General features: G+C 42.2%; 1 protein-coding gene across 5 annotated transcripts in view; it reads right to left on the bottom strand.

Moving 5' to 3' along the window:
* Positions 1-25,349, bottom strand: part of tjp2b (tight junction protein 2b (zona occludens 2)) — a 71,701-nt gene that overhangs the window by 24,123 nt on the left and 22,229 nt on the right. For 4 of the 5 annotated variants that reach the window (XM_032516531.1, XM_032516534.1, XM_032516535.1 and 1 more), the window contains exons 2-7: positions 14,812-14,849; positions 8,415-8,548; positions 7,903-8,005; positions 4,647-5,172; positions 3,224-3,327; positions 2,629-2,782 (exon numbers count right to left, since the gene is read on the bottom strand). In XM_032516531.1, the coding sequence (XP_032372422.1) occupies positions 2,629-2,782; positions 3,224-3,327; positions 4,647-5,172; positions 7,903-8,005; positions 8,415-8,530 (1,003 nt within the window). In that variant the 5' untranslated portion in view covers positions 8,531-8,548; positions 14,812-14,849. Of the gene's footprint in view, positions 1-2,628; positions 2,783-3,223; positions 3,328-4,646; positions 5,173-7,902; positions 8,006-8,414; positions 8,549-14,811; positions 14,850-17,354; positions 17,754-25,349 lie in introns of those variants that run through there. The other variant, XM_032516533.1, reaches the window with a different exon arrangement.

The following is a 25,349-nucleotide window of genomic DNA, read 5'->3' as shown; positions in this document are numbered from 1 at the left end:
AACACACTGGTCCAATGTGCTTACACACCGCCTGCTGTCCACAGAGAGCGCCTGGCTTTCATTCAGTCTCTGTAAATTTTTTTTTAACATGGGTGGCACTGGCAGTCTTTGATTTGGCTGCTTTTATCCGTCAGAGCGTGGCACTCCGCCCACACTGCTCGCAGAACGGGAGGGAGGCATCAACAGTACACCAAGAAACAAGAAACAGAAGAGACATTTGAGGACCCAGGTGTGAGAGAACAAGCAACGGAACCACTAAAAGAGAGCAAAAATTAAAAAGTGGCAATACATCGGTCCCTCTGAAACCAAGACGGCATGATACACCAGCAGAGAGACAGCAGAACACCAGGTACCATCTAGCACAGGGTCATTAGTTTCAGTTGGGTTAGAGAGACAGTGTGCATGCAGGGCTGTAACTGGAGGGGGCGGAGTTTAAAAAAGCCAGAATGAGACATTGAATTAGAAGAGGGAGAGATAATGTAAGACAGCAGCTTAGAGACAAAGTGTCAAACCTGAACAAGTGTTAGCCATATGTCAAAAAATACATCACTCAGTTTCATGTCACAACACCAAATTAGTACGGTGTGTTGATGTGGAAGAGTCCTACACAGAACCAATCAATACTGAGTTTTTGGAAGCGGGACCTAGGGATGGCAATCTGGACCAGTCTATCCATCTGTGGGTCAAACAAAGAACCATCAGCACCAACATATCTTCACAACAGACATGTATTTTCTGTAAGTTCTGGCAACTAACTTTAATCTCGGTTATGAAATATTTTAAATTAAACAAGAAGTGGGACAAAGTGTTTGTTCTTCAGCCATCTACCGGGGAACTGGACCCCTAGTGGCCCTTAGTCTCAATGCAAGAAGTTTGCAAAGCATTTTTAAAATGGTTTGGTTTCCCCTTTAAACTGAGCAATTAATGAATGATTTCCCCTTTTAAAATGGCACTCAATGTGTGTTTCTGCCACAGCTCTGGTGTTTCCCACACAACATATAACCCCCCCCCTCTCCAGGGTTAGTGTTATTCCTTTAAAGCATTGTAACTATGCAGTGTAGAGTTGAATGTACCTAGTTCACGACAAGAAGGGCTTTAAAAGACTAAAATGTCTTCTTATACACAAGAAATACCAAAATCTAAGATTTAAATATATCTACTCAGAGGATGAACTCTTTTTACACACACTCATAGTGTCTGTGTGTATTTTGGATTGTATTTTAAGCATAGACTGTAACCCTGTGATTTAAGTAATGCAGTTTGTTCTCATCATGCTATCATCGTGAAGATATGTTGTGCTGTATATTAATACAGGATTGAATTCATACACAGCCACTTTAGTTGTAGTTGTGATGCATGATGGGGATTATCTTTGAATCTAGAATGCTGGCTCCAGGCTGCAGGCTCCAGGATCTGGCCATGCCATCAGGGGACTGAGCCTGTCAGTGCGGTGAGATGTGTAAGCCTTGTACGAGACCGTTTGTGTGAAATGGAAAGGCAGACGGAGACAAAAAGAGAAGTGAGAGTTGAGACCCAGCACCGGGACAGACAGCGGCGAGTTGCTACACTGTTAGGACCAATCATTAATGTGTTAATACAAGGAAAACTCAACAAACATCTTACCCACTTTATGAGCCACGCTATGTCATGCAACATTCTGTATTCACAAAAATAAACCATCACCCTTTGTCTGCAACATCATGATTCAATATTCAGACAGTTATATAACAAAGCACATTCATTTCTGCAGGCAGCTTACTGACTTCTGCCACTGGCATTACTCAACTTTTATACTTAATAAATCACACAATTCAAATTAAATAGTGATTAAAATGTGTTTATTTATTCAGGAAAATGAATCATGTAATAAAAAGTTAAAGATTTAGAGCAGTATAAAGAGAAGTGCAAAGGGTGTGAAAGCTTTACAACTTAGTCAGGTTGCGTCACAGCCGTTTTACAGCTTAGAGAAAGGCAACAGTGTTACACATGCTGTGTCTTGGGTGGTCCTTCATCTAAAAGAATGACATTTTATCTGGAAGAGAGAGCACAGACAGAGATTGCACTTTTGAGCGATTACAGGGATCGCTTTTGTTTGTCAAGATGAGCACTTTCAATTCAGAACGATCAGTTACATTTTCTATCAGGTAGGAGGTTTCTGGGCCCACAGTAAGGTCCTGACTTAAACCTGACCGCTGCTGACTCCTGTCTTTTTACAGCTATACACAGAAACTGAGCAGAAACTCAACTCCGCTTAGTCTCAGATGTTGTTTTCTAGCCGCTTCAATGTCTGATATTTTCAACCTTCGTCTGTAAACATGATTGTAACTATAGGAAACAGTTTAAATAATGTCTCTCTCAGAGACTTTACGGTTAGCTCGTCTGCTTAGGTCAGCCGCCCATGTTTATTTTCCTACAATAAGTAACTGTTTTGATTGAATGTAAAGGGACATTTCTGACACCCTGAGGCCTCTGTAGATTATGGATATAGTTCAAGGAAAAGGAGAATTACTTCCCGTTCACACCTGTTGGAGACACTGGTTCTTATAATTTGGTGTAGGCAGGATTGTGGTGCACATACATCCATGTGGTTTAACACTAACCCTGTTGGCCATGCATTCAGAAACTCACCGTCATTATCAGAGTCAGAGTCGGCGAGAGGGGGGATCCGGACCAGGATCTGACGGCGGTCCCTCTGGACCACCAGCTGCAGCTTCCCCCGCGACTTCTCTATAAGCTTCCCAGCATCGTGCAGAGAGAGGTTCTCCGTCACTGTCCCATTGATCTACACACCACGCACGCACACACACACACACCACACACACACACACCACACACACACACACACACACACACACACACACACACACACACACACACACACACAACACACACACACACCCACACACACACACACACACACACACACACACACACAACACACACACACACACACACACCCCACACACACACCACACTTTATATTATCTTGGTTTATCGTTATCTTTGATTTTACAATCCCTGTGACATACTGAAAGTATTCACTTCACATACCCAGTACCTCAAAAAACAAATAAGCAAAAATAGAATAAACGGTTGTTAAATAGAATTAACAACATGAACGTAACAAAGATACATGTCTTAGTGATCCCTGGTTTGAATCTTTGGGGGTTGAGAATGGATGGATGATGTGTGTGTGGCGCACGGTGGATAAACGTGTGTGCACCTTAAGGATGATGTCTCCCTCCTGCAGGTTCCCGTCTTTGGCAGCCAGGCCTGTGCTGGTCATCTGTTTGATGAAGATCTGACTCCCCAGACGCAGACCGTACTCTAAAAAAAACCCAAAAAACACACACAACCCGATTACTGCAAACCGCTGCTGTGCTGCAACCAACTCAAGGTTGGAATTTCTTATGATATAGATGAATGCACTTGTGTTCAGCAGAGGATTTGGATGCCTGAAGGTTCTTCATCAGGCCCCACTAAAAAAGGCTGGAGTTCCAGTCAACACAGTGGAAACACGCTCCACTCCTGAGATACAGTACCTGCTCTATACCCTTTCTTACTGCTCACTCTTTACACTATGTGACAAAAAAAATAGAAACACCTCTGCCATCTAATACAACAGCCTTGCAATACATCTCATCACAGTCAAGCATATGCTTAGACAGATGCCTATTCAACTCTACAGTCATTTCAGAGGCTGCACTTAATGCTCGACTGCATTATAGAGGCAGTTCTAATACTCTTAATGTATAAAAATGGCATTGGATAATATTAGAAAACAAAAAAATAGTTGGCTGTATTCGGAGTCCTGGCAGAGGACAGTCCTCTTAAAGGACCCCTTCTCTCCGTAGAAAGGTTCATTACCCTTCTAGTGCGCACATTCATTCTACTGAAATGGAAACTGGCACAACCTCCACCTTTCACTATGTAGAGCAAAGACGCTGCAGCAACTAAAAGTGTTAAAAACTCTTCACTGATATTGCAGAAGCTATTGGCAATAAATATCCCCATGGCTTTTAGCTATGAGAACTATCTGAGGTGTGAGCTTTGATTATTACAGTATCTAATCTGATTATCTATTGTACCAGATTGTGTTATTGTCTGTAAAACTATTTATGTAATATTTTATAGAAACTGTATGCAATATGTTTGCTCTCTAAAATACCAATAAATAGACGTTTAAAAAGAATATTATGATTGTTGAGTTTTTTGTGGGCATCAAGACAAAAGAGAGAATCTAATACATACCATAAATGTGATATATATGATTAAAAAATGAAGGCAATTGTCATCTGTTGTGAGAGAAAGAATTGTGGTTGCCGTGTTACCCAACAACCCATGTAACTCCTAATATTATTTTTCCCTTCGTATGCATTCTGTTGTTTTGATATTGTGTGTAGTTTTAGTTTTGGCTTCTTTTTTCCTCCTTTTCTTTTAGTATTTGTGTTCTATTGTAATTTGAGTATGCACTTGAGACTGCCCAGATTAAGCATTCATTAAGGGGTTGTTTGCAACTCTCTATCACATCTTTTATTGATTATGTGTATATCAATCTATAGTATTTATATATGTGAAAACCAATAAACTAAACTGTGCTAGACCAGAACCTCCTGCCAGTGACCTGTGCTGCCGCGGGGTTTTACCTTCGGTGGGTCTGTTCTTCACCAGCAGGACATTGACGGGTTTGTCAAGCGGCTCCAGCGCTCTGGAAGCTTCTGGGGATGGGGGGTTGTCGTTGAGCTGGTCCCTGCTGCTGTACCTGCCTCCTCTTCCTCCTCCTCCTCCTCCTCCTTCGCCCCGCTCATACTTGTCCTCCATGCGGTAGCTGTCCCCGGGGCTGCGGCCGCGGCTGGGGTACCGCTGGCGATCGCCGCTGGTGTCCAGGGCTCGCCCCCGACTACCATCCCTCCGGGATCTCTCCGGGCTGGGCGAGCTTCTCTCGAGGCTCCTCCCACGGCTCCTTGCTCTCTGGTTGGTGTCCCGCCCTCCTCTGTACCCGGGTTCCAGGTATCCTTTGCTGTCCGAGATGTGGTCCCGGCCTTCATCGCGGTACCAACCGTTGTCATTGTCGGCGTCGTAGTAATGGGTGGAGGGGGCGTACTCCCGACTGTCTCCGCCTGGGGAGGGGGGCTGCTTCAGTGAATGGACCTTACGAGGTCTCTTCACCGTCTGACAGAGAAGGAAAAAAAACAATGTTATGAACCACTACCAATAATATAAGAGTGAAAATTGTTACAATAATTATTTCATACAGAACTCAATGATCCCGGACTCTCTTTAGCACACCAAGCGCCAGGTATGCATTCCCTCCCTCCATTTGTAGCTGTTCAAAACATGATTTCTAGTTTTTCCCACATTTTCCACAATAGAAACATGATAGAAATGGAAAAAACTACACTTCTAGCAATGAAAATGGCAGAATCATCCACAGTGCCTAATATTTCAATAAACGCTTCACGATTACGCCAATTAGCTGTTAACAGACATTCATAAAGACGTATAGCCCTGTAACAATCTATATCATGAATGGTATTTCCAAAAGGTGTTAATTTAGATATAGTAAAATATTAAAGTTTTTGGAAGTTTATATGGCTTAAACTGTATGTTTCATCCCCCCCCCCCCCCCAGCCCATGCTGTTTCATTTGTCCCGTCCAGGAGGGATAGATGAAACATTACGCAAGTCCCACTTTTGCTGTAATAATTCCTGAACGGTTTTGTTCAAAGATGAAAATACAACTGTAATTGACAGATGACACGTGTAGGTTGCTAGCGACAAAATATCAGCTTTCAGAGTGATACGACCGCTTTGTAAATCACATTTAATTAAAAAGTGTTTCAACTGTCCCGGCTCTCCCCTATCTCTAGGAAGGGTGGTACGGACGCTTTAATTAGATGCAAATAAAACCCATGACGACCGTGAAAACGTCAAACCCTTGTGTTGTAGGGATTACTGCATAGACTGTGTAAGTGAAGGCAAAACATCTGGATCTCCCCCCTGGTGGCTGGCTGCAGTATAGGTTATAAACTCCTCCCCTTCCATTTTAGTGGACATGGACCAAACTAAAAAAAGTACACTTCAAATACATTTTTACCAAAAGATGGTTTCTGTCGTTTTGGGTAGTTCTGATCAAGTGTTCATTTTTCTGATCAGTTTGGTTTTTATTAGTTATTTGATGCTATAAAACAGGCTGAAATGTCACTTTTGACAGCTGGCTGGTCGGGCAGTGTATGGGCGGGACTTGGCTACTAGACGTGGGAATCACCATACGCTTCCCACCACGATATAATATTATTGCAATTTTAAACATATTGCAATATTCTGTGATATACTGCAATTTATAACCTTTTTTCCGACTTCAAATTTTTCCCAATTTCAAATGACGTCCCAAAAATGAAACTTTGTCAACATCTGTTTCATCTAAAAAGAAACGTTTCTCTAATTGTTCATATCACTTCAATTTTACTGCTGCAAAATGGGATTGTCAAGCAGACAAAGTGACCACCACACATTTAATAAAAGATTGATACTTGGTGCCTGTGTATCGATACAGTATTGCCACTGAACATATTACGATACTATCCTGTAACGATTCCCCCGCCCCTATTGAATACCACGGCTCCACCCCCTAATCAATACAGACTCTGACAAGACGGCAGCGCCTGTATCAGAGAGATTTTGTCTTCACTTTGTACAGCGGGAGGACGTGGAGACGCGTCATCCATCTTCCTGTACAGTCTGTGGTTGCTACAACATACAACACAGTGTAAAAGTACCGGAGGAATCTCACAGACATGAACTGTGGACCAGGATGAGTGCCCTGAAACCACTACAGAGCAGCTCCACAGCTTGGGAATCGTAAGTAAAGATTGCTTTGTCAAAAATGTTACCTGCTTGTTATTATTTTTCATCAAAAACCACAATGAAGAAACAACAAGGCTTCTATGTCTGAATCTCTAAGACAGGAGTGAGAGTAAAGATACAGCTAGATGTCATGAAAGCGGCGATTCAAAGCAGCAAATCAGATTCCCTCGACATGGCGTTTATATTTAGCTGTGTGGAGCAGTAAGATTAGTCCGGTACACTCATAGGAACAAGTGCTGCTACTTTTAGAGCTGCAGCAGCGTGAGAGGCAGTCAGGCAGAAAACTTGGGAGAGAGAGAGAGACAGAGACACACACACTGTTTATGTGTGTGTGGTCTGGTGTCTGGGGAGGGTTACAGTAGGTCACAGCATAACACACACACACACACACACTATCATTATCACCCTGCATTGGTTTATGTGTGTGTGGTGTCTGGGGTGGGTTACAGCTAAAACACACACACAACCACACACACACACACACACACACACACACACACACACACACACACACACACACACACACAGGTGGATTGAAAAACTGAGACAGTTGGGAGACTTGATCCATGAAATATGGAGATAACAGCGCACATTTTCATATCGTCTCTGGTGGAAGACATTTACTGTTGTTGTTAAGACAGGAAACAGAGGGATTCATTGGTTTTAGTGACACGCAGCAGCCAAGCTCATAACACAACATTCTTGCAAACGATAATACAATTATTTCAACTTTTGGAATGATTCACTTCTTGAAGAGATTCTAGGTTCCCTTTGGCAAAAGGATTCTGCAGGAGCCCTTTAGGGAACAAAAACTCTGAATTGTTGGATGGCTTTCTGAACTATTAGTCCACTTCAGCTGTGTTTTTTTATAATTGCTTTTTATCTTAAATCTGCAAACTGTTTCCACTGAAACATAGGCTGGAGGTACCACTATTGGACATAAAGTCCCACATCTCAGCAGTTGTTCGTCGATAATGTCACCAGTATTGACTCTGCAAAAGGACACTGTGTCTCCCCTGTGTGTGTTCATACTCACTATTTTAGCCACTTTGCCACATTTACGAAGGGACTGCACAGCAAAGGAGTGAGGCACGTTGTCCATGGGGATGGAGTTGACCTGAATGACACGATCATTCTCACTGGGCAAAAGAAAGAGACACACAAATAATACAAGATATCATTGTGAGAACAAAATAAAAATCAACATTAAAAATGTTTCACAAATAATATAGTAATGCTTTGTGCCAATTAGTTGTTATTCCACCTAACTTGATTGCTTAAATAACTTGAATACTGGTACTTTGGACTTTCTGTAAAATTACTTTACTATAAGACAAAACATTTACAGACATTTTGTGTCTTATTTGTGGCAAGATATTTTATACAGAGCTGTGCTAGCTATCGCCGCTGTATGTGAGACAGACATCGTTAATTACAGGGTGACTAGTAGTGACTTGTAGTAGAGGCGAGGCTATAGAGTACCCAGGCATCTAGTCCACTGAAGCATTAAACACAAAGGAGGACATGGTTCCTGTCTGACAGACTTACAAGAGTAATCCATCAGCTGGTCCTCCCTGCAGCACGTCTGACACAATGATTGACGTCTCACCGTTGTCCACGTTGGGGTTGTCCCGCCCACCTGACACAGCGATGCCAAAACCCATCTTGGCGTCCTACAGAAGAAACAAACATACAGCACATTCAGATAGAATCCAACTCACAGTAACACTGAGCCACTGAGGGGGGGGGGGGGGGGGGGGGGGAGCTTTCACTGGTGAGACCCCCCCATGTCAACCCTGTCTCATTGAAATGACCTCGATAAACCACCGAATGGTTTTACTTAGTACATTTCCAAAGAAACATGATTGCTGCTTTGATCACGCGCACTGCTGATGCGTTTTCTTTTCCATGTAGTGTTACATTCTTGTACTCTACAAAAGTGGTGGAGAGGGGGTTTGTGTGTGTGTGTGTGTGTGTGTGTTGTGGGAGCATCACCGCGGTCACGTGATGCCTACCGCGGGTCTGAGATTGTCACCTGCAAAAAAAACATTGACCTGGCCACGTTGCGTTTTAGGACCTGGATTCATTGATTCTAATGAGGATTGTGTCTGATGACATTGTGTCTGACAACAAAACTTATCAAAAGTTACAGCTGCAGTGTTTACCACTCCACATTAGCCTAGCAGTTAGCAGAGTCTCTGCAACAGATGTTGCAGGCTAAGGTTTAAGCCCATGTTTTTTTGGGGGTAACGCTGTTCACTTTACCAGCGGTATTGACAACAAATAGAGCCACAGTGTCTTGAGAAGCTCTAGCTTGTTGTTTTATTGTTCACTTTCAAGTCACTTTACATCAACTTTGCTATCTCTTTTCCCTCTCTCTTTTCCTCACTCGTATACTACTCTCCATTAAGGCCGCTGCCATTGCCCAATGTGAGGAAAGTGCAGATTTGAGTCACGCATGCTCAGATGTAAACGGTTTACAACATAACGTGTCATACCCAATGAGAATCGAGTCAGACCCGCTCTGGTCGAGTGCAGCTGTTGGTTGGGCATGTTTAAATTTAAACGGTTTAAGGCATAACTGTCATACTGAAATTTGCGAAATCCATGAAATATTAAACTTTTGTCATTACAAACAATAACAGGAGATGGAAATAATTTTAAAAAGTAGCTATCTATGATTTTTTGATTGCTAACGTTAGCTAAAAATGCCATTTCAGAGACAGCCTTTGTTGTGTTTGATGCTAACTCGTAGCCAGCAGTAAACAAACTTTTTTAAGTAGGTCCATTTTTACTATATTGACATTACAGAAGTCTCTTGTTAGCCTCTTATATGCTACTTGTTGCAAAGTGACACATGAGCAACTCACAGTTTCACTTGTCGCAAAGTGACGCATGCCTGACTCAAATCTGAATTTGCCTCATATTGGGCAGTGACAGCAGTTCTACAGTAGCCGCAGCTGAGCTGGCGTGCGCAAATGTGACGCCATGAGAGCGCTGTAACTGTTTACCCATGCGTGTGGTGACAGTTGCAACACTAGCTGCAGTCTTCTCCTGAACAGTGGTGGCGCTAAAGAACAAAGGCTACCGACTTTGCTATTTCTACGGACTAGAAGAAAAAGGTATCTACTTGGTGGGATCAAGCCTTTCATCCGCCATAAAAGAACTCATCTTAACCCCGGAAATTTAAAAGAGAGACCTGCAGTCACTCTGAGAGTCCTCGCATCCGGGGGTAAATAGTACCTTTCCTGTTCGAACTTTTTCAAACAAAATGGACAAAATCGATTCAAGATCAGAAGAGTTTACTTGCAAAACATAATGTGGAGCCAACATAATGTGTTAGGAGCCAAAATCGCAATTAAAACTTAATTGCATTAATTGCACAGCCCTATTACTGACTACCGTCCACCAGTCTCCGTAACAGCCATGACCAGTGTGAAAAACTGTTAGAGACAACAAAAAGAGATGGAACAGACTTCAGTCTGAATCTATCAAACATAACCCCCCCCCCACACACACAAAGACTAGTGCCAGACGGACTCCAACAACCCAGTCCTCTGTCTGCTGACAGCTATTGAAGCCTGCAGCAAAAGTAACAGCCAGCATGAAAGCCCAGCTCACAAAGCCACGCAGAGCACAGAAACTCAGAAATGATCAAAACCAGCGAGCCACGAGCTCGCCTAACAGCAAACCAAGTGGTAAGCCTCCGAACACAACAAGGTGTGTGACGAGCGTACGTTGATATGTGGTTGAGTCTGAAGGAAGGTAATGCAGAATTCACATTCTGCCAGTGATGGAGGCACAGCCTCCAAAAGCCCCATCACACATGCAAATCAACCTGACATGTCACAACACACACCTGCACCCCAGATTAGGGTGACCAGACGTCCCCGGTTTCCGGGGACAGTCCCCAATTTTAGCGACCTGTCCCCGGCTGGATCTGTCCCCGGAAATGTCCCCGGTTTTCACTGTGACTGACAGACCCGAAATTGGAATGAAAGAAAGACCTCCTTAGAAATCCTTTCGATAATGTTGTCAGACACTTAGAATATTAATCTGAGTCTGTTAGCAGCTAAACGAGCACTTTTATGAACGTAAATACAAGCTGGACAATTATCTTGTTAACTGCCATTGTAGCTTGTTTCTGCCGACTGCAGCGATCTCGTTTAATACTTCATCAATGTCAAAGGAAAATATGTCCTCAGTAGTTTTTGTTGTATCTGATTCTCAATGAGCTGTTGCAGAAACAAGCCTTGAGCAGTAAAGCAAAAGCTGTCAGTAGTTCAGTAAACATTACAACATTATGAAATATTGAGACTTTCTATCTTGAAATATTAAGACTTTCTATCTTGAAATATTATGACTTTCTATCTTGAAATATTATGACTTTCTATCTTGAAATATTAGGATTTTTTATCTTGAAATATTATGACTTTCTATCTTGAAATATTATGACTTTCTATCTTGAAATATTAGGATTTTTTATCTTGAAATATTAGGACTTTCTATCTTGAAATATTCCCCTCTGAGGTGGAGTGGAGTATGAAGTAGCAGCAGGGGTGGGTCTAGGATCAGACCTGGGGGGGGGGGGGGGGGGTGCTCAGCCCCTAATGAGAACAGCTCTAGGTCTAGTGTCCCCGTTTTAAGTTTTACAAAAGTAAAAACATCACTTGTTTTGGAGGTAAATACGCTTCGGAGCTGAAAATGTCCCCGGATTTTATCTGAGAAATCTGGTCACCTTACCCCAGATGGACTAAACACCGGATTACTCGGGCTGGGTTACCCAATTTAATAAGTTTAGTGCATGTTTTGTGTTACTTTATTTTGTTTCACACTAGCAGCCATCTGTTTTTGAATATCCAAAGCTCAGTGTCATACTAGCAGCCATCAGACTGTGAGTCATTCTACAGAAAGGGCCCCACTTTTCTGTCCCCGGGACCCAGCAAACACTTTAATCATGCTTTATAGTCACATTTAATTTTTACATTTTAATAATGTAGCATGTTACACATTTGTGCCTTAGCATATTGTTTGTAATTGTTTGTCATTTTTAAATAAAAACATTTGATCACAAAAACAATAATGTAGCATGTTCTTTTCAATAGTTATGCCTATTTTAGCCATGAATTGAACTTTTGAGGAGAGGCTTACCTGGGTTAGCCTCATGGCGCCATTTTAATGCTAAGTAGCCATCTCCCGCCGTTAGCATCCCTTGGACTGCAATTCATTTTGACATCACTTTGACAGTGAATAACTTTATATATGAAGCGTGTAAATACTCTATTTGTCCATTGTTTATTTCTAAAGAAACACGACAATGTATAAAAGGCTCCATTACATTGTAGCACACGTTATGGCTCCGTAGCAGACGTTTTTGTAAAAATAGGCTAACGATTGTGCCAAAACCATGCGCCCTGCTGTAAAGTCATTGGGCTCGTTCGAGATAAAACTGCGCCTCGCTGTAAAGTGGACGAGAGCAGGCGGCAGCAGCGGGGCGGTGACAGAAAGCGCGGTAAAGTCGGACAGTTTCCAGCCGATTCCAGCCGCCTTCAGCTGGACAGGAAGATGAAAACACTGGTGCGTTTCCGTTTAATAAAATATATCAGCCCCACATACCAGCTGGTACACAGTCTCCCAGTTGTTTAATATGACAGAGTAGCTGGCAAGTGCTCTACATGCGATCTGTTGCTGATTTTAATTAACAACACACTGTAGATGATCCGTGATCTGATCAGATTTAGTCTCTCTGACTTCTAAACGTCTCTATCAGTCACACAACATGTGTTCTGGACAGAATAAGTTTTAAATCAGACAATAGTAGTTAAAATCCCTCCCATTCAAAACAGTAAAAAGTTTTTATAAAACGTATCATGTTGTAAAACCAATCAGGTGTTAAATCACTGAGAAGCCCGCGTTTCCCAGCATTGCTCTGGGTCCGCCTGCTCTTGCAGTCGGTGAAAAAGCAACTGCGCCGCCTTTCGTCTCAGAACTGCGGCCGCCTTGCTCTCGTGAGATTTCCCTTGCCCACGTGGGCATGACGTCAGAGCAAGTCGGGATCAAGTCGGACACAAATCTAACCGGCATGCCAACGGGCGCCGATCGCCCGGTGACCGATTCTGCCAGCCCTGGCTCATCTCGAACGAGCCTAATAAATCAGTCTGTATACGACAAATTACCGTATTGTCAGGAGAAGCTCGCAGGCAGTTTCGACTTACATTAGCTGTTTAGGTTCAATTACTAATATTAATAAGCCTTTTAGTTAGCAAAAATTACTATGTGCCTATGTTAATGTTGACTAGCATTTTAGTTAGCAATAATTAGCCTGTGCCTGTGTTATCTCCTTACAAATACCTACGCTCCCCGTCTCTGCAAGATTGAGATTTCTCTTGGCACAGCTACCAGAGTACTTACAACTTTCAGACAGACACGGGTTCTGTTGGTCCATTTCTTTAACTGTCTATGGTTGCTGCTTAGTGACTGGGTGACACACTGCAGCTGACGGTACCGATGTTTCATTTCACAGCAATCATAAAGCATACGCATCGAGCATATGGCCTGGGCAGTAAAGGGAATGGAACGGATTGTCGCCTCACCTCCCTCTCCGTCTCGGTCTTACGCTGAAGTATGTCCCCCTCTCCCGATAGCACAGTGCGGTCCGGTCCCTCTTCCCTCACCGCTCACATATCCGCAGAATAAATGCGCAGTGCACCAGCCAGGCTAAACGTCTCCTGTCGTGAGGTGTGCTTTGTAATCTGCGATGCGACAGAGCAAACTGCGAACTGTAGCAGCTTTCTCTCACAGAAACAGACTGCAGTCACTCAAAAAGCAGCCGGCGCTGGAGTGGAGACAGACACCGGCATAGCAGAGCGAAGTCTCGGGGACAATGTCCAATTATTTCAATGAAATGAGCTGGTTTGGACCCTGGAAACGTCCAGAACACAGGACCTTCTTCCTGTGTTTACATTCTTGCTCCCGCCCCAGACACATGTGACCAATAGGAGGAGTGCATTAGGCTACTGCGTGGTTTGGAATGACGCATTTGGGTTCGCTTGGATTTTTCACTTGATTCGGACATAAGCAAACCAACTATAGGTGTGAAAACGCCCTAAATCGTATTCTTCCAGCAAAAAGAGAGGCACAGTATTTTAAATTTTTTAATTAACCCTTGTGTTGTTCTTGGGTCAAATATGACCTGTTTTTTGTTTTTATATCAGAAATATAAGTTTCTTTCGATCAAATTTCCCCAAAACTAAAATGCAACACTAAAATAAATATTGATGATTACTACTTTTCATGGTCTACCTGGGTCAAAATCTGTGATAATACATGAACATATGTTCCTTTGATCTTAACTATTTACTAATACTTCAATTTCGGCAAATTTTACCCAAAGATTTGGCATCATTTCATGTAAATGAGGTGCAGTGAAACGGAAGTGTAAAACAAGAAGGCAAATGGTAATAAGTTGGATACAAAGTTGGTATAAGAAGACGTAAGACTGAAATGGGGAATCATTTACGGGCTTCTTCATGCTTATAAACAGGCAAACCAAACCAGGTCAATTTTGGTGGACGGGTAGACAATTCAAGGGTTAAAACACAATAAAGTCCACGGACCTCTTTCCATTGACCTCCTCTTGTAAAAGATAAAACAGAACAACAACAAGACGACACATGCAAACAATATAGCCAACTTAAAGTAGGCTGACCTGACTGAGCACTGATACAGGACCAAAGAGGTGAATACACTGTGTTCTATTAAGAAAAAGGGTATGGGGTTTTTAACTAAGGTGAAAAAAATCAAAATTTTGAGTTTTTCGGGGAGTTTTCCCCGGTTTTTGGGGGGGAGGGGGGTAAAAAAATGCTATTATTTCCCTTTGTTTCGGGTGCAAATAGCTGGATGGATGCCTTTTTGCTTTAAAAAAAACGTTTGTGAATCACCCGGAGTTGATGTGTATGCCCCCAGACCACCTCCATCCGAGCTCTTGAGAAAAAAAACACACACACCCCACACCCCAACACCACACACACACCACAAAACCACCACACACACCGGGGTTTAGCGGGCTCTGGGGGGAAATAAAAAAAAAAAAAAAGATTTTTGAAAGAATCATCCAAAATTTTTTCACAAGTTTTTCGACCCTGAACAACTGAATAACGCCAGATACACATCAGACAAATCTTGTCGTGGGAACTATACTGTGATCCTGGGGGGGAAAGACAAACCCAATTAAAGACACCCCACACACACCCCAAAACCCAAGGAAAAGGGCGTGTGGGGTGTAATTTTACTAAAACAGCTAAACTGCCAAAAACAGCAGTTTCCATTTTGCCCTGTCGTCTCACTGCCCAACACACACCACACACACACACACACACACACCACACAAAACACACCCCCCAAACACACACACACCCACACACACAACACACACAAACCACAACACACACCACCCCACACACACACCACACACCCACACCACACACACACCCCCACCCACACAACCCAACACCACACACACCACCCTTGGGTTTTTTTTACACCTGGGTTTTTGATCCTCTTTTTGAGCCTCTACACTGTTTTTTAACGGGCAGTGTGGTAACCATTCTTAGCTTTTTCCTAAAAAATTTTCAACGACATCCAAACATGCCCTTTTAAAAAAATGTCCGTGGAACAGTGTGCAATCCCTTAAAGGGTTTTTTTCAACACCTCCCCCCGTCCAGGTAAAGGGGTTTAAAAAAATTTTTCCCAAAGGAGGAAGGGAAAAACATTTCTTTTTTTTCAGCCTGCTTTTAATTACTTTTTAAACAATTTTTTCTTTTTTTTTTTTTTAAAAGGTTTTTATTTTATCTTTTGTTTCGTTACGGGGGTCCCCTGTCAGAAAAAAATTGAAAAATTTAACCCATCGGCCGTGGGTTACCCCCCTCAAGATCTCCCCGCAAGACAAAATTATAAAATTTCTAATTGTAGTTAGCATTAGCATTGAGTTCCAGTTGCATATTCCATAGGGGTGGGGAAAAGAATCGATTTTTAGATGCATCGCTCTCTAGAACGATTCAATGCTCGATTCTGATAAGTTAATAATCAATAATTACAAGTTTTAAATGTGTTGATTTCTATTTAAAAGTTACTGTCTCCAGATATGAACAAATCAGAAAACAGAGTGACTGAAAGAGGATGGTAGTCTGGCTATCACCAGACCAAGCCAAACTCAACCGATCTGGATTTGTTTCTGCACAAGAGGTGTGACCAACAGGTATAGGACTCTGTACGCTATTGGATATTACATTAACCAATCAGACCAACGATCAGGGTGGCGTAGAAGCGACAGCGGCATCAACGGGTTGTTGCGCTTCGGTGGCGTTCGGTGGCGCTATGTTGAATGTAAACCAGAAGCTGCCATCGTGTTAACTCTCATGTTGTCCTTGGGTCAAACGGACCCTTTTTCTGCTGTTGTTTTTGTCACAAAAAATGGACAGTCAAAATAAGCTAAAAATGTCAACATTAATAATATCAAAAAACTTTGGAAAAAGCACCAAAAAAATCACCCACAACATTGAAAAACTGACAAAAATGTTGAAAAAAGCCACAATAATGTTGAAAAAAAGTGACCAAAACTGTTTTTTTTTCATGGTTGATGGGAAGACAACGCAAGGGTTAAACCCGCCAACAGAGCTTCCAGGTAGATAAGCCAGTTTGTGATTGGTTCCTGCAAAATTGTGAACTGAAGCAGGAGAATTAAACATGCAGGTCTCCAGACCGAGCTGCAGGGCCAAATCAAATCACTGGCAGAGTGGGCGGGGCTTACCCAGTATAAGAGGATTGGATAATGGACAACAACTTAGAGTTTAGGCAAGAGTGCAGAAAAAAAAACAGACAAACATGTCCAAAAGAAAAAAAAAAGGTAAAAGTGTTGTATATATACACATGAACTAATAGGACAGCCATAAACGTATTAGTCCAAAACATAAAGGCTGTTAATTTACTTCATCACATTACATGTGACCACCTCATGTTTCCTGTTCTCCACCGGTAAACATGACTGAGCCTCTGACATGGAAGATCACTGTGAGAGAAGGTGACTTTCACTAGCATGTTTAAGGCTTAAGCATGGAATGACTATAATAAAAACCTCAGTAGACTAAACATTTCATTACAACTCATGTGTGACAAATACTGCATATGTCAAAATTGAACAAAATCACGCACGGAGATGTACATAAAAAAAATTGTTGCATCGAGATGCATCGATAAACGGTTTAGAATCGAATTGTTGACCTCTGAATTAGAATTGAATCGTGAGGTGCCCAGAGATTCTCAGCCCTAAATCTATCTTTAAATCCACCTTTCTGTCTTATACATATAATAAATTCAAATCAATTCAATTTGAGACATAAACGCCTGAGGATGAAACACATCAGCACACTCTGCTCTCTACTATCTACCCATCCATCCATCTAGTCATCTATCCACCCATCCATGTCCCACCAATCTGAGCAGACACGAGTTCCCGGCAGGTGCGTAGAGGACCACCAGGCTGCCTTTCAGCTGTTCAGTGTCCAGCCCCCTCAGCTGGATCCTGGCCCCCCCACCGTCGCTGCTGCCTCCCCCTTGCCTGTAACCATCTGAGGCCGCGATCTTGTCCGTCCCGGCCAGCCTGCAGTGCTGCCAGCTGGGGTAGCCGGCGCAGCAGCCGCGCGGGAGCCACTCCAGACTCATGGCTAACGTTGGAGCGTCCTCTGCAGCTGTGGCCCCCCCACCCTGCCAACCCCACAGCTCTTCTCTCTAGCAGACTCCTGCTCCGGCATGGTCCAGCTCAGCTTGGTGGCTTACGGCATCACGACCAAAGTCAGCTTCCCACAGGAGAAGGCACTTATCCACCCTTCCCCTGCTCCCTACCTCCAATCAGGATAAGCCTTAGCAGCGGAGGATTAGCTACGCCCGGGGAGGGAGGGGACGGGGACGGGGACAGGGGGGGCTAAAAATAACTCAGACTCACAGCGCCGCCTCTACCTCCTGCTGCTCCCGTCCCGCGGAGAGTCCTGAGCGCTCGAACCGCGCTCCTCCACTTCCTGCACAGGCCGGATGACATGGCCAGGTAGGAGCGGGATCCACAGGTTCAACGGGAGAGAAAGGCCAGAGTGAGCCCTGTGCCTGTCCTCCCTCCTCCCTCTGTCTGTCGCTCTGCACACTAACCCTGGTGCTCTTCCTCTGCCTCTCTCTCTCACTCAAACACACTCACATGTTACACCACACTTGAACTGTTGCCTAACTGTATTCAATCCCTAAAGCAGTAATCTTCAGAGCGGGGTCCCTGAACAGTTTTCACATTTATTCATGATATAAATATTAATTATTTTTCCATGATTATAGTTAATGTATTTATTCATAGCTCGACGGACAATGTTTTATTTATAGTTCACAGATTATTTTCTAATCTAAAAAATCCAAAACTTCCAATCTGCAAATATGTCTGAATACATTGTCTAATATCTTTGTAATACATTTATCTTGTGTTGTTCTTTCACATAACTCAGAGTATAAAATCAGCTGTGTCAAATGGTTTCGAGGGACATATTTGAGGGGTCCCTGAGGGTTCCTTGGTATGTTTTCTGTCTTTAAAGCGCTATGAGAGTGCTGACAGAGAACCAGAACAGATCCTCACTCTCTGGAGCTTCTTCACTACAGAAAACCAGTTAACATTGTTTTCACATTGGCATATTTAACCTTAATATCTTTTCTAGCTGCTTTAAAGGACTGAGACATGTGTTGCTCCTCAGCTCTAGCCCCTCCCCCTCTCTTGTGCCATTGGCTGGTGAACGTGGGGGCCGTCAGTCCATCAGTAAAGCTGCTCTTTTAGTCATTTGGCCATTCGTGCTGAGGGTTATTTTCTAAGGATTTACAAAAAAAAGCCACAGTTTGCAAGCCCTGCTATGTGCGTGTACCACATTCTTCCTGTGTATATGTCCAACTGTTCGGAAATAGTTTATTAAGACACTTAATTGTTCAGAGAAGACTATGGACGTGGCTGTTTTTTTTGTTGGTTTTGTTGTGAACTTGAATGTCATCTCCTGTGAAGAAGACCGCAGTTACAAAAGACAAACTAAATGGCAGCTTGTAAATATTATATTGCATTCAATTCTAATCTAAAAATGGCATAGCAACTTGTGCTTAAAAAAAAGAAGAAGTAAAAATCGAGAACCAAATCGTGACCTTAGAATCAAAAATGTAATCGAATTGTGACCCCCGTAGTATTTAGCAGAGGCACCGTGGCTCCGTCCGGAGCTTAGCACCATCCAAGATGATTGTGATTGGTTTAGAGAAATGCCAAAAAACCAGAGCACGTTTTTCTCCCATCCACGAATGTTGTGTGGACGAGCCAGACCTTCCTCTGCAGCGCTGTGGAAGAAGGACTGGACACGCAAGCCTACTCCTTATTTTCCACATAGCTTAATATAACACATATATCTTTGCATTTTCTGTTATACAGGCCAATTGATCTACTTTATTTAGCCTGATAACATGGACTACACCAATCTAGTAGTCGCTCTAACAAGAAGACATGTGCACTCAGTAGCCAGGGGGACAGTTCAGGATGGGGACACATCCCAGTTTGTGTTGTCCAACAACATAACCAAGTGTTTCCGTTCCTAACCCTGACCATGGTTTAAATCTCTTTTCATTTAATACAGAATTGTTCCATACAAATGTTCAGTCTCGTGACAGGGTTGTTACGGTGACATGGCAACCGTGTGCTTTGGAAAATATGATACAGCTTGTGCCCAATGAAATAAGACGCGAAAAAAAACACAACGGTGTGGTTCTTTTAGAGCGGTTCATATAGCGTGATTGATAGGAGGTGGCGAGGCTTCTGGGCGCAGTAGTGCATTTAGGAAAATGACTAAAAAAAAGGTTGAAAAATGTGGAAGTTACTGAATATTCAGTGTGGCAGTTTCATGATGTTTATCTGGTGTGAGATAATTAGCTTGCTAAGACACAGATGAGCTGGGAACAGCAGAGGGAAGCAGCGCTGCTGGCTAGCACGCTAATCACTGGATGAATCACGGTGGTACACGAGCAACCAGCTCTGTACACTCATTCTGAGGCCTAATGCTGACACACACACCACACACACACAACACACACACACACACACACACACACACACACACACACACACACACACACACAACACACACACACACACACACACACACACACCCCACACACACACACACACACACACCACACACACACACACACACACACACACACACACACACACACCACACACCACACACACACACACTTCCTGCACTCATGCAACCCTCATACAACAGCACCCTACATTAACTAACAATACAGACATCAATAACAGCAATACATGGCTCAAAACCTGAGACGATATCTTTCCCGATACATAGGCGCCGATTGGATTTGTGTTGTGATTTTAATTTATTGCGATTCTGGAAGTATTGGGATTAGATAGTATTGAATATTGCGATTTTCTTTTCCATCTCTAACAAAAAACAAAAGTTGAATGATACATTTCTAGAGACATTACAAAAACATACAGTCGTTTTCTAAAAAGAATGACATCACATGTCAGTCAGTCAGTCAGTCCAACATTTCTTTTATTTGTAAAAAAAACAACAACATAAAACTGATTTTCTGCTTTCAGTTTGTTTTGCTGGAATCGGATAAGAGTTATTCTGGTACCATATAAACAAACTATGTAGGTCAATCACTCCTAATATATTGTAATATATTATATATATTTAATTCGATTTTAGGGAAAAGAATAATTTTTTAAAATAGTCACACAAAAAATGTTTTTCCACCCTTTTGCTTAGATGCACTATTGTTTTGAATGCTGTTGAAATGATCCTGACCATGTGTCACTGTCACTGCTGGAGCTCCTCCTCCAGTCCTAGTCTAGCAGGTGTCCATATTTAATACACCTCATGCCTTTAGCACTCAATTTTCAAGCTTTTATGTAACTTGAACATTGTTGATCAGTGGGTTCCACAGTATCCGTGACCTTACTCTGTGCTCCAGCAGGTTTTGGATGTAAACCTGGTCCGTGCAGCCAAATGAGAACATGCCAACAACACAGCGGTTAGTGTTTTCAAAGCTAGACAAGACAACTGGGTGGCTCTCAGGCCCACACTTATCTTATCTTTAAAATGGATGATGCATCATGGCCTGCACTCAGGTAGGTCTCTCAATAATTCATGCATTAAAAGTGCACACAAAGACAGACAGTACAGTGATTCGGCATCTGAACCACACCCTTCTCCTTTGCTGCAGACACACTCATGTGCTTAATGTACATGTATTTATGTATGACTAGGGCTGTTCAGATAATCTAATTTTAATGGCAATTATGATTTCAGCTACTTCCAAAAACAGACCAATCAAATAAAACAATTATTTTGCACATGACGTGAACTTATTTTTTTGTGTTCTGAATGGAAAGCAAAGTTAAAAATGGGGAAAGACTTAAAGAAGTTTCACAGTTCAAGGTGTTTTTACTGTTTTCTAAGTCCAATAATTGCAACATCTTTCCAAAAGTCAATGAGTAATTGTGTCAAATAATTGTGATTTCAATACTGAACAAAATAATCATGTTTACGATTTCTTTTCCAGCATCGAGCAGCCATGCTGTACGCAAACTCACAGAAGAGCATAAACAGTAAAACCTGGCCAAACCAAACATCCACCCATCCATCCACCCATGACAGACAGGGCTGGGGGGAGCTGGAGCTGATCCCAGCTGACAAGGGGGGGCAACAATCATTCACGCTCACATTCTGACTACGGGCATTTAAGAGTCAACTATTTAGCCAACCAGCACGTCTCTGGATTGAGGGACAAAGATACCCACGCCATCACAGAGAGAACATATAGGACCCAGCCGGCCAGCGGGTTTCAACCCAGAACCCTCTCGCTGTGAGGCAGCCTGATGCCACACATGCTCTTGTTTAATGCTTATCGAACTGCATTAGATCATAAACACATGATTCATTTAATGGCATATGTACATTTTTCTCTATGGGGGGGATCTGCATTGTGAATCCAAGCTCACATCTCAATGCCCATGCTGTAGCTTTTGCTATCTATCTATCGATCGATCGATCGATCGATCGATCGATATATCTATCGATCGATCGATCGATCTATACTACATATGTATGTACAGTATATCAAGCTCAGATTTCATTGGTTTTCACAATAAACTATTGTCATCTTGCATCACTATAAAGAGATGAGAATGCATTTTTATTATTTGATAATAATGTGTGTGTGTGTGTGTGTGTGTGTGTGTGTGTGTGTGTGTGTGTGTGTGTGTGTGAATGTGCCATCACTGCAACAGGGTTACAGACACCTACAGAAGTCTGCTCATCACTTTAATTAAGCAGAGCATGAGGGCTTCAGGAAACAGCTGTCATGTAATTAGGTGCTAATAAAGTGAGGAGGTGAGGACCTGCAGTGCTACTTTGGTGTAAGCTACGTTTTCCACCCAGTGACACATGATGTATTAATACGACAGTATAGTTATGGTGCTGGAAACACAGATCTCAGCCTCCAACCCCAGCTACGTTAAGAGATTCAGATTATGACCACCAGAAGTGGATTCATCCCCAGTGATTCTATGATGCAACCAAAGAAAACCACATCCAATGACAGCGTGGGTTTCTCCAGCCACACCCCCGTCAGTGATGTCATAGCATGTTGAACAGAGCCTGATTCAAGTCGCAAGTCATTAGATACTACATCTGCTTAAACATCAATCATCTCTCTGTCTCCAAATACTGTCAAGTCTCAGATATAATATCAAACAGCTGACATTCAAATTAGGCTGCTCGCTAATAAAGGCTAGGTGATTAGGGTTAGGGTCTAGAGACCCGGTTCTATTAACTTCTCAAAACCCGAAAATCATTAAGGTCCGAGCTTATCGATACTGCTATTGAGACTATTGGATCATATAACCTTAAGTCTAAAATAGATCTGAAAAACTATTTACGAGCTCAGTGTGTGCGTAAAGACCATAGGTTAAGACTAGCCCCCCCCCACCACAGTCATTGAAAACATAGACTGGCTCCGGAGAGCACCGCTCTGTGGGCCTCTTCATCAGCTCGTTGAAACATAGCCAGAGACAGAAGAAATCAAACAGTCAAGTGAGTCAACAGACTCAGTTTTTGCAATATAACCAATAATAGTTCTGTTAAGATCAATAAATTGTCGTCTCGTCTTGCTCCTTTTAATAGAAAAGTCTCGATAATGGTATTGATAAAGACTCCTTAGGATCCTTAAGCGGTCTCGTAAACGGTATCAATATCAATAAAAATGAATGATCCCCATCCCTATAGGTGATGGAGTCATACTCACTGTGCTGCTCTTTAGAACAGCTCTTATTCAGTAAATGATTATAACCAGGAAAACTGGTTTCACATTAAATCCCACTAGACGAGGAGTGGTCAGGCCCACTGAGGCTTTCATTGTGAAAAACCTTTATATGAAGGTTCATTAACAGTAGTCTATGACGACGTTCCTTCTTATTTGTAAGGGTGATGTAATAATTGTTGCAGATACTATACAACTCCTCACTAGGGGGGAGGAGGAAATAGGGCAGAGAGGACAATACATACATACATACATACATACATACATACATACGGTACACATACATACAGTACACATACATACATACATACATACACACACCTGGACTTAAATTCACACCTGGTCACTTTATCACTAAAACACTGACACTTTAATAATAATTTATGGTCTTTACTTTGTTTATTTGACAAATGTTCTTATTGTTGTTATTATTGTTATTTTGTTGTCTTTATACTGTCTTTTTTATCTATTTTTTATTTCTTTTTATTTCTTTTTTCTTGCTAAAACTGCTGCTGGAACTTTCAATTTCCTCGCGGGAGTCATCACAAAAGGATCAATAAAGAGAAGTCCAAGTCTAAGATCCCGTCTTTTAGGCCGGATGTCTGTCCCCTTCCTCGGTGTCTGTGTTGGCGTTCTAACCGGAGGTGGTTTTCTGGGGGATTTGGGTTTCCCTGGTCCCAGATCCTGCGGGGAAAAATCCAGCGCGTGAATAGGACATCCAATCGAGTTTTCGTTGCACCAAAAACGATTCTGAACGCCTTTTCCACCCAAAACAACCCCTTTCCTAGATTTTTACAGGGGCACCGGGCTCCGCCCGGGTTACCCCGCCCGTGACGATTGTGTTTGGGTTTAAAGAAAAACCAAAAACCAGAGCCGTTCTCCCCACCCGAATGCTTGTGGAAATACCAGACCTTCGCAGACCCGTGACTTATAGAAAAAGGGTTTTAATGATTTTTAATGAATAAGTTTTTTTCTATTTTTCGGTCCTGACATTTAGTCCTAAAACTGGGATTGGGATTACCGTTTCTCCCCACCCCATTTCGCGGTGCTCTTCATTACCCTTTAAAAAGCTCGAGCAACTTCTGGTTTTGTTCTACCCTCATTTTTATTAAAAAACCTTTTCCTCGCTGTGTTTAAATATTTCGGGCTTTCCCTTTTCCATTATGAAAAAGAGCACGGCTCCTCAGAGGGGGCCAAAAGGGGGCAGGAGGAGAAAACTACCCTGTCGAAAAAGAGGGCCCGGCATCGGGTTGTCCCAAACAGCGATGGGCATGGGCATGCGGGGAAAAAAGGGGGAAGGGGGCTCAAGATGCTTCAGCGTTAAGCGTAACAAGAAATGGCTTTCAGAGTGGGGGTCAGCGAGCTTTGTTCAGATCACCCCTTTAAACCCTTTTTGGGGGTTTTCCGCCAAAAAAAACAAACTTTTGGGTTTTTTTGTTTTTTAAAAATTTTTTTTCATTTTCCCTTTTTTTTACACTTTGGACGCTTTTTTCAATGTTCAACACTACTGCGTTTGACTTGTTTTTTTTTAACTTTCCCCCTTTGTTGTCTCCCGACAAAAAAAATTTTTTGGACATTTTTTATGAGTTTTTTTTTTTCCTTAAAATTTTCCCTTTTTTAAAATTTTGATTTTTTTTTTCAATTTTTTCCCTTTTTTTTGATTTTTTCAACACAAAAACACTAATTAAACTTTATTTTTTAATTTTTATTGTTGGAATTATGGTCCAAAAACCCAATTTATGGGAATTTCCCAAGGTTGGGGTTTAGAAAAGCAAAAATTAGAAATTAGACTAAATTTAAAAAGGAAGGATTTTATGGAAAAACCCAGGGAAAGTCAATTTTCCAAATATATTTAAAGAACACTTCAATTGTTTTTTCAAATACTAAAAAATTAAATAAGACCCCAAAAAGAATAAATAGAGATTTTACTTGGCAAAGAGCTTGGGTGGAATAAATATTTTATTTGGGTTTTTAAAAAAACCAAAAATAGGAAGACGGGTCAACGACCCGAGGAAAACTGGGGTTTACTGAAAAGCGTCCGGCGAATTAGTAAAAGGAAGGGGAAAATAGAACAGA

The sequence above is a fragment of the Etheostoma spectabile genome, chromosome 5, assembly GCF_008692095.1.
Source record: "Etheostoma spectabile isolate EspeVRDwgs_2016 chromosome 5, UIUC_Espe_1.0, whole genome shotgun sequence".
In the NCBI taxonomy this organism is placed as follows: Eukaryota; Metazoa; Chordata; class Actinopteri; order Perciformes; family Percidae; genus Etheostoma; species Etheostoma spectabile.
This window is presented reverse-complemented; position numbering and strand designations above follow the sequence as displayed.